Here is a 15,812-nt window from a genome sequence, read left to right as displayed (position 1 = left end):
TTGATCAGCTTATTTGTATCGACCGATTACGACTCCTACGGGATTTACAAAATATGGTTATGCACGGTAACGGACCGTTGCTCGTCAAAGAGATAAGCCTCTGTTGGTAATTCGCGTTTCCGTTCGGTCGATACCGGGGATGTAATTACAAACCTGTTCCCGAGTTCTTGTCGTTTTGAAGTCCTTCGACGACCCTCCGTGAGCAAGCTTGATCCCTTCCACGCGGAAACCGAGCGTGGCGGTGCTAGATATCGTTTCGCGCCAAACCATGTACCGTGGTTTCGTTACACCCTGTACACGACGTTCCTCGGCGCTCGGCGCGGTTGGATCGACTTGTACCATTTTCTCGTACATGTCTTTCCTCAACTACGAGCAAGGAAAGGTAAGATTTAAAAGTGGTAGCTCAGAGTAATCTGACGGTATTCGATTCGGTTTTGATCGTCCTTGTATTTTCTTATCCGTTTCGTACACAGCATTTGTACCTTGGGTCTTTCCTTAGCCTTGGCCAGCTCTGATTCCAGGTACGTCCTGACGCCAACCTTGCAGTCCATCACGCAAGGATGCTCGAAGTCGCCGAGCAGATCCTGGAGCTGCAAGTAAGTGGACACCACGGTCCTTTTGCTCACAGCGTCACCGGAGCCGTCTTTTTGAACGTTTCCACCAGCCTCGGTTTCCTCGGCGTTCCCTTCCTCCGACTCTTTCATGTCCAGAACACCTTTGAACTCCGGCACGAAAGGCCTCAAGATATCGTTCATCAGCAATCGGAAACAGGCTTCCTCCTGGGGACAAAGTTTCTTTAGAATCGTCCCTGGCGTGGGTCCTGCACGGAAGTTTCCTTGATGTCCTGCTAATTGCACCTGAATCGATACGTGGAAAAATAGTAATTAAAAACGTGATTCGTTGGTTCACAGGTGACTGGCTTATCGACGTTGCGAGGCTCGATTTATAGGTTAGGATGCAACTAACATGATTCCCATACAAGATGGGAAAAATTTTAATGGGAGATTCTACAGGTCAAAATAAGATGAAAATTAAGAATATCAATTTGTTGACTGAGGCTTCGTTAAAGTTATTAAAAAATTAAATTAAAAAGTTTCAAATCATTCTGAAAAAATTATTTTCAATTATGGGGGTCAATTGCGATCATTTTTGGTCAATAGACATACCCTCGAAATCCCACACACTTTCGAGAAAAAAATTCGAGTAGGTCCGAAAATTTCGGTGAAATTCAAAAATTTTTAATCGACTTAAAAAAATTATTTTCAGTTACGGGGGTCAATTATGATCATTTTTGGTGAATAGACATACCCTCGAAATCCCACACACTTTCGAGAAAAAAATTCGAGTAGGTTCTGAAAATTTCGATGAAATTCAAAAATTTTTAATCGACTTAAAAAAATTATTTTCAGTTACGGGAGTCAATTACAATCATTTTTGGTGAATAGACATACCCTCGAAATCCTACTCACTTTCGAGAAAAAAATTCGAGTAGGTTCTGAAAATTTCAGTGAAATTCAAAAATTTTTAATCGACTTAAAAAAATTATTTTCAGTTACGGGGGTCAATTATGATCATTTTTGGTGAATAGACATACCCTCGAAATCCCACACACTTTCGAGAAAAAAATTCGAGTAGGTTCTGAAAATTTCGGTGAAATTCAAAAATTTTTAATCGACTTAAAAAAATTATTTTCAGTTACGGGGGTCAATTATGATCATTTTTGGTGAATAGACATACCCTCGAAATCCCACACACTTTCGAGAAAAAAATTCCAGGAGGTTCTGAAAATTTCGGTGAAATTCAAAAATTTTTAATCGACTTAAAAAAATTATTTTCAGTTGCGGGGGTCAATTATGATCATTTTTGGTCAATAGACATACCCTCGAAATCCCACACACTTTCGAGAAAAAAATTCGAGTAGGTTCTGAAAATTTCGGTGAAATTCAAAAATTTTTAATCGACTTAAAAAAATTATTTTCAGTTGCGGGGGTCAATTATGATCATTTTTGGTCAATAGACATACCCTCGAAATCCCACACACTTTCGAGAAAAAAATTCCAGGAGGTTCTGAAAATTTCGGTGAAATTCAAAAATTTTTAATCGACTTAAAAAAATTATTTTCAGTTGCGGGGGTCAATTATGATCATTTTTGGTCAATAGACATACCCTCGAAATCCCACACACTTTCGAGAAAAAAATTCGAGTAGGTTCTGAAAATTTCGGTGAAATTCAAAAATTTTTAATCGACTTAAAAAAATTATTTTCAGTTGCGGGGGTCAATTATGATCATTTTTGGTCAATAGACATACCCTCGAAATCCCACACACTTTCGAGAAAAAAATTCGAGTAGGTTCTGAAAATTTCGGTGAAATTCAAAAATTTTTAATCGACTTAAAAAAATTATTTTCAGTTGCGGGGGTCAATTATGATCATTTTTGGTCAATAGACATACCCTCGAAATCCCACACACTTTCGAGAAAAAAATTCGAGTAGGTTCTGAAAATTTCGGTGAAATTCAAAAATTTTTAATTGACTTAAAAAAATTATTTGCAGTTACGGGGGTCAATTATGATCATTTTTGGTCAATACACATACCCTCGAAATCCCACACACTTTCGAGAAAAAAATTCTTTACCAAAAATATACTGTATGGCCAGAAATGTTTTCCCGAATTTTCATGCATATGTTTAAAAAATCATAACTTCTGGACGGATTGAAGGATTTTAATGATTCAAAATTCAAACAATGCGTATTAATGGAGCTGTTCCCAGACTATCGTTCTACAGGCGGAACTTTAAACGTTAATAACTTTTTAACGAAGCCTCGAACAACAAATTGGTATTCTTGATTTTCGTCTTATTTTGGCCTCAAGAATCTTTGCTAGCATAAATCAAGCCTGAACGCATATTGATTCTCTGTAGTCCACCGAGTTGCAAAAGTGTAGTCGACGTTTGTGGAATCGTGGTGTAGATTTCAATCCGAAACCATAACATTGAGATCAACGAGCAAGAATTTGAGCAATTTATTCGATGTGGTGTGTTCTCGGTTAACAACGGTTCGTTCTTTAAATTTCTTGGTATGTTTAGTTTTTCTTTTGTGTTATTAAAGAACATTAACGACAGAGACAGATCGTCCTATGCAATCATTTATCCACAAAAGTAAGGAATAATTCAGGACTGCCAGAGAACCAATGATCCTCGATGATGAAAATAACTTACCCATGGATATCTTTGTTTCTTGTACGTTTGAAAGAACGGTGTCCAGTGAACGATATTCCGCAGTTTCCTCCATCCAGACGACTGAAACAGAACGAAACGGCAGACTTTAATACGAACATCCAACGATCTACAATATTTTCGCATTTTTACTCTCTGTCCTTTTCAAGAGAATATAATTACAAACGAGAAATTCTAGAAGGGTTCCGAAGGGTAAACTTTGTTTATAGAAGGTGACCTTTGATTTGTTTGAAGGGGTATTCTGGAACGTGGAATGTCCCCCCTCCCTCTACTCTGGCCACTCGGGGTCCGTCGATGCGATCGTCTCGTGAGATAAACGCCAACGATTTTCCTAATTGTCGATTCAACGACATCGCGACAAATGCGAATAAAAACAATACAAAACGTGTTGCGTTGAATTCATTATATACATGATTTTAATCGGAAAAATGTTACGAATATATTAAAAACATTTTTATGTAAAAAACGGGGAAAACCGACATCGTACCGCCTCGTTAATCGGTTCGATGATTCCAAGGCTGAATCGATAATTTACGACTGTATCGTCTCGGTTGCGCGAGAGTCGCTATATGCAATATTTGTTTTGTCAAGTATACCTTCACGACGGTTCGCTCGGCGAAACGTTCCGTGTAATCGGAGTCCCACTCGGAGCTCAGATCGTCACCGCTACCTTCTCCCCATTCCAGATTGGCCTGCGGTACCATTAGCAGCCTCAAATACTGCTGGTATCCCGAACCGCATTTGATACATTTCTCACACTTTGGAAGTTTAGCTTTACAGGCATTGCTGTTACCGATCGTGGATTCGACGTCGTCCACTTGCGCCTCCAGCTTCGTATCGCTTTGCTCGTCGTGCTGGCAGTCGTAAGAGCCATTTCCTAACCTGTCGTTCTTAGGAACCGCTTTAATTCCCAGCTTCGTCAGGCGATTCTTCCGATCTTTTTCAATGTCAGAGTCTTCCTCGTCGTCGTCGTCATCGTCGTCCTTATCGTTCGATTCCCTTCGAATTTTCTCATCTTGATCTTGCGATTGAGATCTGAAATAGGATGGTGAAGGACTTCGCGAGGAAGATGGCGACCGACGATCGATGATGCTCGTCGAGAAACGCCTGGAGTGCTTCCTATTCCTGGACCTGATTATTTTCTTCTGCCTTGGCAGCTGATGGCTTCTTCCGCAGTCATCTACGTCAGTGCAGTCGTCCAACGCCGACTTCGAGCAAACCACTATCTTTGGTATCGTTATCCTCTCGTAAGTCTTCTGCATCTTTGATTCTGATCAGATTTCAAGTTATCGAACGTGATCAGTGTTTCTAGGAAATTGCTAGCGAGTCTTTTAGATACTTTCTATGCATCACCGAAGTATCTTGCTATCAGGTTGATTCGCGATCGATGATTGTTTTTTTAACACTTGACCGTCTGTTAACAGGTTCCCACGAGTTCGAAGATCTCTTACCGTCCGGTCTCACGGCTGCGTGAGTTCGAAAATGCAACGGTGATCAGCCGAATCACAAACCCAACACTGATGAGCTACTTTTACGTCTGCGTACACTAAACTACAGCGTAACAACAGAGAAAGGTGCTGTCCCTAAAAATATTTGTTTTATTAAGAAATTAAAAGATAGAATTAGTTTCATTAATTAGAATCTGAATGTATTCCCAGTGATTCGAATCAAATTTCATTAAATGATACAGTAGAACTCCATTATACCAATATTCGATATTCAAATGTTTATGCAAATTAATGACAAGTTTAAACGTTCTATTATCTAAACAGAGTATTTCTACTTTACTATTGTATGAAAAGTAGTGCTACCGTCAGAAGTTTTATAAAAAAAAAATTATTAGTTTCGATAACTCTTTATAATCGTAAAATTCAACGATTCTGATTGAGTCCAAAATATACAGCGTGTTCGGCCACCCCTGGGGAAAATTTTAATGGGAAATTCTAGAGGCCAAAATAAGACGGAAATCAAGAATATCAATTTGTTGATGGAGGCTTCGATAAAAAGTTATTAACAATTAAATTCAAAAATTTCAAATCGTTCTGGAAAAATTATTTTCGGCTGCGGGGGTCAATTACAATCATTTTGGGTCATTACACATACCCTCGAAATCCTACGCACTTTCGAGAAAAAAATTCGAATAGGTTCTGAAATTTTCGGTGAAATTAAAAAATTTCGAATCTTTCTGGAAAAATTATTTTCGGTTGCAGGGGTCAATTACGATCATTTTTGGTGAATACACATACCCCCGAAATCCTACTCACTTTCGAGAAAAAAATTCGAATAGGTTCTGAAATTTTCGGCGAAATTCAGAAATTTTCAATCGTCCTAAAAAAATTATTTTCAGTTGCGGGGGTCAATTACAATCATTTTGGGTCATTACACATACCCTCGCAATCCCACACACTTTCGAGAAAAAAATTCGAGTAGGTTCTGAAATTTTCGGTGAAATTAAAAAATTTCCAATCGTCTTAAAAAAATTATTTTCAATTGCGGGGGTCAATTACGATCATTTTTGGTGAATAGACATACCCCCGAAATCCTATCCATTTTCGAGAAAAAAATTCAGTACGGGCGGAACTTTAAACGTTAATAACTTTTTAACAAAGCCTCCATCAACAAATTGGTATTCTTGATTTTCGTCTTATTTTGGCCTCTAGAATCTCCCATTAAAATTTTTCCCATGGATGGCCGAACATCCTGTATAGAATGCATAAATTGATTTACATTGATTAGGATGTTCAAATTAAAATTTGTCTATTTCTAGTTATTGGCAACACTGCAACCGTTATCACGATTCCGTTGCACCTTGTACATAGCGTACCACTTTCAGGCGTCACTTAATTTGTCGCGTATCGTCGAATACGTTTTATTTTCAATCGATTTGGTTCACGGGAAACGCGTAGATCGAGCGTGTTCTCTCCGTGTCGAACGTTACCGACTTCCTCTGGACATGACTTCCGTAGCATTATCAGAAACACGCAACTTCACACTCGTAAGACCGCGAAACACAGGCGAACAGGTGACCCGACGGCGTCCTACTTTCTGGCGTCGATGGAAATTCTCGAAATACATCGGGCGACTTTCACGCTTCGATTACGCATTGTCGTCTTCCACTCGCGATACATCGCGGTCGAATTGTGTACCCGAGAGTTCGTGGACCTTTGTAACGCGATAGAAATTCTGCCAAACGTAAGGTCACCACGCCAGTGAACAGTGGTCTTTTCTTCAAAGGGTTACGTACTCCTATTTGGGAACATCGATTTCAGACGATTTTTAAATTTTTAAAAGGTAATCTTTATCTGCTCAATTTACTGCACATTTCCTGCCGCGATATGATTATAAATATCATTTTTCATATGCTTTATTTCAATAATGCCCATTTGAATACGATATTAGTAAACACGATATCGATACGAAGGCCGTAAGAATACGCAATCGCTGGAACGAAATCTATTATAAGTAGCCGCGTGGAACGAGGTTAGGTTAGGTATAAACAACTGTTACGTCTGCCCACAGGATGTTTACCTACCGATGGTACATTAGAGGTCGATTCTAGGGACGAAAATATTGAGATTCGCTGGATTCTTTCGAATACTAAAGGGGCTTGATTCTAAATATACGAAACACTAAAAATCCACGTAATAGCGTGAAGCTGTACGCGTATACACGTCCTCGTGTTTCATCGATAATTTTTATTCGTTGTCGCGACTAGTGTTTTATGACAACAATGCAAGGTCACCGAATACGTTACTCGTTGCATCTATAGGTTTCCGACTGACGAAATAAGACGTTCACGCGACGAGGAAAGCGAAACTCGCCGATCGGGCCGCGCCAGAGCTCTCCATCGTTCGTAAGTAATTAAAATCACGACGCGCGACCGAATCGAGACGCGCGAATCAACTGGACGCGTCCACCCACGTTGTGGCCTCTTCTTCGGGCCCTCTTCGAGCCTTGAAAGCGAACTGTGCGTGCCACTTTTTTTTTATTTGTCGATGCACGAGCGCGCGCGCGCACTGATCGGGTTCTTGTTACGCAAAATTTCGTTGGCTCTGCAATTGCTCGCTACTATCAAGTTTGGTCGGGATTATTCGTCGAACTTTTTTCCCTAAACAAATCGAACATTGTTTCCATTCATTTTCTCAGTCGTTGTCAAGCGTACGCGAAGGTATTAATTTATTATATCCTCCCCATAAAAAAATATTTCAACATTTCCGGTTTTTGTCGGGCAATTGTTCCAAAAACAGCGACATGCGTCAAAAAACGATACACGAAGCGTGTCACGGTGAGCGATCGTACGTCAGTTTTGACGCACAGTACAGAGAAAGGTTGATGTGCTCGGCGTGTTTAGGCGATCGTTTACATAATTCCCACGCGCGACCGAACGATGACGCTTTCTACGGTCACGTCTAGTGACGCGCACAAGCCAATCGGAACGCTTCGAATCTATGACGTCAGATTTGAATCGCTTCGACCATTATTCAATAACTTCTCGAACGTCTTGACCAGTCTTGGTATGTTTGGATCCGTCATTAAACATTTAACGAATTTCAATTAAAAATCCTTTTCCAATTTTTCTTTTGAAATGGAAACCTTTTTTCTTTTTACTATATTCTGAAACGTTAATATTTTACTTTCGAAAAATTTATACACATTGCGTAAAAAACCGTTGTATAATTTTTTGTCGAAAAAGATTATTAAAAGAGAAAAATCTAAAAATTCATTTAGCAAATGTGCTAATATTTTGCTAATATTTTGCTAATATTTTGCGAATATATCACGAAAACTAAAGCCAAACGGTGATAACAAGTATTCGAAGAAGTGAAATATGTTGTCCCTGGCAATATATTTCAAGGTCGTCTACAGAATTACCTACAAATTAAGTAATTAAGATTTAAGTTATCGCCTTTATAGACAAAAGCACGTCGCCATTCTTGGACCAAGGATAATAAATGGCGCCTCATAGAGAAGTCTTATCGCTCGCGTCCGCTCGTCTATCCGAGGAACTTCCTCTTACGACATATGCACCGATAACGTTATTTTCACAAGGAAATGCGTAGCTAGGATTCGCTTCATCGAAATGGCGGAAAAAACACACAGGATGTTCGGCCATCCATGGGAAAAATTTTAATGGGAGATTCTAGAGACCAAAATAAAACGAAAATCAAGAATACCAATTTGTTGATGGAGGCTTTGTTAAAAAGTTATTAACGTTCAAAGTTCCGCCATTACTGAATTTTTTTCTCGAAAATGCGCAAGATTTCGGGGGTATGTCTATTCACCAAAAATTATTGTAATTGACCCCTGTAAACAAAAATAATTTTTTCAGAACGATTTGAAATATTTTAATTTCGTCGAAAAATTTCACACCATCTCAAATTTTTTTCTAGAAAGTGGGTAGAAATTCGAGGTTATGTCTATTCACCAAAAATGATTGTAATTGACCCCCGCAAACAAAAATAATTTTTCCAAAACGATTTGAAATTTTTTTTTTTCGTCGAAAAATTTCACATCTTCTCGAATTTTTTTCTCGAAAGTGGTTAGGATTTCGAGGGCATGTCTAATGATCAAAATTTATTGTAATTGACGCCTGCAATCGAAAATAATTTTTCCAGAGCGATTTGAAGCTTTTCAATTTCACCGAAAAATTTGTCCACCTTCCCGAATTTTTTTCTCGAAAGTGGGTAGGATTTCGAGGTTATGTCTATTCACCAAAAATGATTGTAATTGACCCCCGCAAACAAAAATAATTTTTTCAAAACGATTTGAAATTTTTTTTTTTTCGTCGAAAAATTTCACACATTCTCGAATTTTTTTCTCGAAAGTGTGTGGAATTTCGAGGGTATGTCTATTCACCAAAAATGATTGTAATTGACCCCCGCAACCGAAAATAATTTTTCCAGAACGATTTGAAATTTTTTAATTTAATTGTTAATAACTTTTTAACGAAGTCTCAGTCAAGAAATAGATATTCTTGATTTTCGTCTTATTTTGGTCTCTAGAATCTCCCATTAAAATTTTTCCCAGGGTTGGCCGAACACCCTGTATAACGATTTTACGAATTTACTTTTGTATCGCGAAGGTTGAGAACGGCTGTGGTCCTGAGACTAACATCTGATCAACAGACACGGTGTCATAACTTTGCATATACATTATCGCTTAATAGCTTTTTTTTTTATCAAGATACTGCAGAAATTTATTTCTATTTACTACGAAAGTGTAGTTTCGTCCGTAAACTTTCATATTATTTGAAAATTACGTATATCAATACAAAATTTGTACAGTTTTATCAAACGTACATGTTACTAGTGATCAAATACGAGCGGTAGCGTATACACCTGTGTTTGTACATGTTTGTACAGAGTGGGGCGATAATTTTGATCGCATTAATTATCTCCGTTATTTTTCGACGGGACAATAAAATTTTCGTGAATGAAGATTTTTCTGATTTTAATGTCGCTTCTGTCTTTTAAACGACACATTACACTCTTTTATCCGTGATAAAATAGCAGATGTTTGAACAGTTTCAACGACCTTCGATACAAGGTCATTCGACGAATAAATACTTTTACCAGAGATGAGCGAAATTCTTATCTGACTAATAAATGTAACGCAGGGTAAAGAGAATAGAGATGACGAAATCTTCGAGAATCTTCCATCGACAAAAAATTATATCCCTTTGCGACGAGAAAATATTTTGCACGCCTCTAAGGCCAAAGGAAATAACAAAGTCGATCAAAGTTACTGCCTCATTCTCGATGCACGACAATTATCGTCTAAGAATTATCGATTTCACTCACCGCAACGGTTCATCATCCGTCTGCGTGACCCGATAATCGTCCGATGATATGACTCAATACATTTAAATACATTATTCGAACGACGGAAAGAGAGAAATAATTCTTAATTCGAACAACGGCATTCGTATATCGAGATACACGAAGGCTGGTCGGTAGGATTCGAACGACAACGGAAACATTTGAGTATCGAATTAGTCTGGACCTGATTATACCAGTTAATTTTCAAGTCGACGTTCGTATCGATGCGCAATCTCCTCCGCAGTATCGTTACCGACATCCACTTCGAGTTTTCCTCGAACACTGTATCATCTCCGCGCGAACCATCGTTATCCCTTGGAATATGCAAGCTATTAACGATCTATCTCGAGCATTTAAGAATACGTAATAAGATCCATTACACCGATGACGTTGCGCAAAGGCAGTCCTTAACTCTCGAAACACGGTGACGCGCGCGACGGTCGTTCGATTTGCACAGCCGCTAGTAAGCACTCTCCTTGGTTCCTCGTCCTCGAGCGAAACGTCATCGAGAGAGACCCCGTCACAACAACGACGAACCGGCCACCGAAACGACGTCGTCGTTTGGTGGTAACCGACACTCGACACGCGATCGGGTAAAGTTTCGTTTCACCGCGGGAAGCGGGACCCGGATTCGTAACTCGAGCCGACTTTTTCTACGCGAATTTAGTGAGTCGGTGTGCTCGCACGGACGAGGCGGGAGCGGACTCGACGATCGAAATGCGTCATCGGTTAATTAACTAGCGCTCGCGGCCGTCGTTAGCGGAATTATCAGGAGTGGACGAAACGTTGGGGCGAATCGCGCGACCGACTACGCCTGGATCTACTCGACTATGTACTTCGTATCTCGAGAATATTAATATTCCGATGTTATTATTCACGTATCGTTACCGAAGTAGTTTTATCGAAACCTCGTCGTTGAAAATTACTATTTAAATATTATCGTCCCTGTACAAACTATTCAAGATCGGTGTGGTATTCGATAAATTCCAATCCTACCGTTTCTTTGGCATTTTCCACTGGGATCCTTCGCACTGTTTGCACGACTCATTTAACCTCTACGGACGCTAGAATTTCTCTGCAAACAGCTTCTTTGCGTGTTGGTTTTACCGCTGCCTGCTCGAAGGTCATTGCTTCTTCGCTCGTTGCATTCCCGGGTCGAGACAGGGAGTCGACAAACTTTTTTACGAAACAATCCGGGGAATAAAAATTTTAGAAGAAATAATGTTAAGAATATTGTGTTCCCTGCATAAGTATGAAATACAGAACAATATTTACACAGTTTACAATTATATACAGGGTGTTCGGCCACCCATGGGAAAAATTTTAATGGGGGATTCTAGAGGCCAAAATAAGACGAAAATCAGGAATACCAATTTGTTGATGGAGGCTTCGTTAAAAAGTTATTAACAATTAAATTGAAAAGTTTCAAATCGTTCTGGAAAAATTATTTTCGATTGCAGGCGTCAATTACAATCATTTTTTATCATTAGACATACCCTCGAAATTCTACCCACTTTCGAGAAAAAAATTCGAATAGGTGGACAAATTTTTCAACGAAATTGAAAAGTTTCAAATCGGTCTGGAAAAATTATTTTCGATTGCAGGCGTCAATTACAATCATTTTTGATCATTAGACATACCCTCGAAATCCTATCCACTTTCGAGAAAAAAATTCGAATAGGTGGACAAATTTTTCGACGAAATTGAAAAGTTTCAGATCGGTCTGGAAAAATTATTTTCGATTGCAGGCGTCAATTATAATCATTTTTTATCATTAGACATACCCTCGAAATCCTAACCACTTTCGAGAAAAAAATTCGAATAGGTGGACAAATTTTTCGACGAAATTGAAAAGTTTCAAATCGCTCTGGAAAAATTATTTTCGATTGCAGGCGTCAAATACAATCATTTTTGATCATTAGACATACCCTCGAAATCCTATCCACTTTCGAGAAAAAAATTCGAATAGGTGGACAAATTTTTAGGCGAAATTGAAAAGTTTCAAATCGGTCTGGAAAAATTATTTTCGATTGCAGGCGTCAATTACAATAAATTTTGATCATTAGACATGCCCTCGAAATCCTAACCACTTTCGAGAAAAAAATTCGAATAGGTGGACAAATTTTTCGACGAAATTGAAAAGTTTCAAATCGGTCTGGAAAAATTATTTTCGATTACAGGCGTCAAATACAATCATTTTTGATCATTAGACATACCCTCGAAATCCTATCCACTTTCGAGAAAAAAATTCGGGTAGGTGGACAAATTTTTCGGCGAAATTGAAAAGCTTCAAATCGCTCTGGAAAAATTATTTTCGATTGCAGGCGTCAATTACAATCATTTTTTATCATTAGACATACCCTCGAAATCCTACCCACTTTCGAGAAAAAAATTCGAATAGGTGGACAAATTTTTCGGTGAAATTGAAAAGTTTCAAATCGCTCTGGAAAAATTATTTTTGATTGCAGTGGTCAATTACAATAATTTTTTATCATTGCACATACCCTCGAAATTCTACCCACTTTCGAGAAAAAAATTCGAGTAGGTGGACAAATTTTATCAATAATTTTTAACATTAATTTTGTTAATAACTTTTTAACGAAGCCTCCATCAACAAATTGGTATTCTTTATTTTCTTCTTATTTTGGCCTCTAGAATCCCCCATTAAAGTTTTTCCCAGGTTCGAACACCCTGTATAAATAGATTTGTTAGGAGATTACTAAGGACTATAGAATTTCAGGGACGTAATTATTTGTCAAAAATATTACTGTGGTTAGTAAATGGAAAAGACTAGTTTCGATTTGTCCGAAACGCTGGCAACTTGGACAGCGCGATTAAAGATTACAAAATCTTAACGAGACCGTGTAACTATCCGTTACGTATTTTCCGATAGCGGCGTATTCGAAGCACGTCGATCGACGACTTTAAAAGGCTATTCAATTATTTCATAGACTAAAATGGAACATAAATTTTCCAGGTGCGCCAGACACCTGTAGCAACGTATTCGCGAGTCAACGTCGTAATTGATACGTTTGCTCGTTAAACGGATTGTAAGTTTGTTGCTGATTCGACTTTCTCAGGTTCGGTGTGTGCTGACACAGGCCCGAAGAATAGAATTTCAGTTGACGTAAGATGGCGTCGTTAACAATTTCCATGTGGCGTTGCTAACGCATATTTCGAAACTTAACAAAACATTCAAGGCATTTTAAGAAGTTTCAAGGTTCGAATCGTGTTCAAAATGATTCGAATTTTCATAGTATTGAAAGGTACAAACCGTTTCAAGGCTGAGATTCGAACAACCCGTCGCTAAGAACCATTGATTTAGGTTATAAGGGGTTAATAGAAGCGTATTTCCAGGTATCCTCGAGAACGCGCGTAAAACACTGTTCCGGTGGAACAATTTGTCCCTGATGTCAATCCTCGTTCGCGCAATCGCTCGTGCGCAGCCCACGCTGATGCGAGCAAGTACACCTAACACGTATACAGATTCATGGTCGTTTTGCTTCTTTAAACGACACCCACGCGCGCAACGCATTTCGCAACGGGCGAATTAACTGCAAAATTACTGTAAAGCCGTGCGTTTAATTATTCAATTTCACGCGTCGTACGATAATCCCTCGATGGATTTGAACCAACGGTCGGTTCGTCGCGGTTCGTTTATTGCGCAACCCGGCCAGAAATTGGGTCTGCGATCTCGAGTTCGCTTGTGTTGGCAACATGGAAATTTTACGATGCTCGTACGGTCGGACGCGCGAGCACATTATCAGAGTTAATGTGTTTTTTAAAACTTTCTCTGTAATTGAACGAGTCCGATGTATAATCGCGGGGAAATATCAGATTATTTTACAAACTACGATTCGGTTTGATTTCTCTACATAAATACAACGTGACATGCATGGTCAAGAAAACTTGCCTCTGCCACACGTGAAAGTAGCTAACGGCGCTACTACGGCCCCTTCCTAAGCACGCGATGCGCAGGATAGACGCGCAACGTCTCATTATATCATCGACAGCTGACTGGTGCGCATCGCAGCGGCGAACACGTGCGTTGCTCCGTCAGGATGGCACAGGAATGTCACGATACCGATACTATTGATACTTCTACGAACGTATCGATAACAGTTTGATAGTTTACAAAAGAATCGATACCTATTCGATGCTTTACAAAAGTATTGCTCCATGAAAGGGTGGTCGAGCTTTGATCGATCGGTTCCCTGACGATTTACATGAGAAAAACATCGCAAGGATCGAACACAGGAAAACGATGATATACATACAAGGTGTTTGGCCACCTAAACGTTAATAACTTTTTAACAAAGCCTCCATCAACAAATTGGTATTTTTGATTTTCGTCTTATTTTGGCCTCTAGAATCCCTCGTTAATATTTTTTCCAGGGGTGGCCGAACACCATGTATATGCGGGGTAGAAGAGCAAAAGAGCGCCGTCACAAAAGGAAAAACGAAAGAAGAAATGACGAAAGCGAAAAATTCTTGACCCAAATGTCGCCGACTGAAAAAAAATTTATTCAATAAATATGCTCCAAGGTTTTGGAGTCGTGAAAACGACTCGAATTGGCAAGAAAATAAACGCTTTGTGCTAAGGTGAACGCGAGTGCCGCCATCGAGGGAATTAAATGGGACCGGAATGACGTCGTGTTAATAAATTTTATCGACTTTAAAATTATCTTCGTTGGGAATGAAACGACGTTTCTGCTTAAAATACTGCCGATCGAAGACAGCCTGAAATTCGATAAAGAGATTGCAGTACTAATAAGGAATTCTGTTACTAACATTTATTAATACTGAAAAACAGTCATTTTTGTTTCGTTGAATTCTACTCTGGGAACTGGGGAGTCCAATAATGATATATTTTCCGTAATTATTAATAGAAAATTCAAGATCTGTGGATTTGTGATTTCTCTACAACTCTTATTAATTTTTGTCCGATGCGAATGAAATTTTGTTTAGTGAGTATAGGTTATCTAATATGCGAAATATTTTAAGTGGATTTGCCCCACCTTGTACAGTCGGGCCACTATGCAACTTCTTCTTAGTCGCAGAGCGGCATTCCGCTTTTAAAGAAAACTAGAGCGATCGTGCTAATTGGATCGAATGGGTTGATTAGGCAATGAAATCGAAACCAAAAGGGAACGATCGTTAATTAAGCCCGCAGCGCCTTTCCAGCGCGGCCGACAAGACTATGGTATTGCATAAACATATTCCTCGGACGGTGTTTGTGCCACCATCGACTGTACATGTTGGTTAGTGATGGGAACGATACCAAATCGGTATCAGACCATACATTATCATTAATATAAAATATTAAACAAATTAATACATTGAACAACTGCTCGTGTAGTTAAATATGCGATTAAAAAGTACAAAATTATTTTTTCCGACCGAATAGGTTTCGAGATATCGAGAAAAATATTTTTCATTTTTAACTTTGATGGCTCCTTGCATCCCCCTTCTCAGGTATGAGTTACGATTAAGGTTAGGTTACTCCTATTGCTAACGTTGCTTCGTTGAAACGCGTCTCGCAACAGTCGGTAAGAAAATTTTCGATCAATCATCGAGTTGTCGGCATCCGCGCATTTAATTGCGTACCGGAGCACCGATTTCGAAACATTTTTCTCAATTTACCGCTGACAGTAGACAATGCTCGCGTTAAACGGCAGATAAGAATCGCCGGACCATGTCCATCTCGCTTCCTCCTGTTACAACCGTTCTCTTTGTGGAACGTTCGAGTTCGGTTCTA

The 15,812-nt window shown here is 39.0% G+C and overlaps 1 protein-coding gene across 9 annotated transcripts in view; it reads right to left on the bottom strand.

The window, feature by feature from the left end:
- Positions 1-15,812, bottom strand: part of Ip3k2 (Inositol 1,4,5-triphosphate kinase 2) — a 42,007-nt gene that overhangs the window by 872 nt on the left and 25,323 nt on the right. For 2 of the 9 annotated variants that reach the window (XM_076779015.1, XM_076779020.1), the window contains 3 exons: positions 3,219-3,299; positions 483-857; positions 154-366 (listed from right to left, as the gene is read on the bottom strand). In XM_076779015.1, coding sequence (XP_076635130.1) covers positions 154-366; positions 483-857; positions 3,219-3,299 — 669 coding nt within the window. Of the gene's footprint in view, positions 1-153; positions 367-482; positions 858-3,215; positions 3,300-3,832; positions 4,820-10,238; positions 10,369-11,050; positions 11,231-15,812 lie in introns of those variants that run through there. The other 7 variants (XM_076779019.1, XR_013080791.1, XR_013080792.1 and 4 more) reach the window with 7 other exon arrangements.

This window comes from Colletes latitarsis, chromosome 11 (genome assembly GCF_051014445.1).
Source record: "Colletes latitarsis isolate SP2378_abdomen chromosome 11, iyColLati1, whole genome shotgun sequence".
Taxonomy (NCBI): domain Eukaryota; kingdom Metazoa; phylum Arthropoda; class Insecta; order Hymenoptera; family Colletidae; genus Colletes; species Colletes latitarsis.
This window is presented reverse-complemented; position numbering and strand designations above follow the sequence as displayed.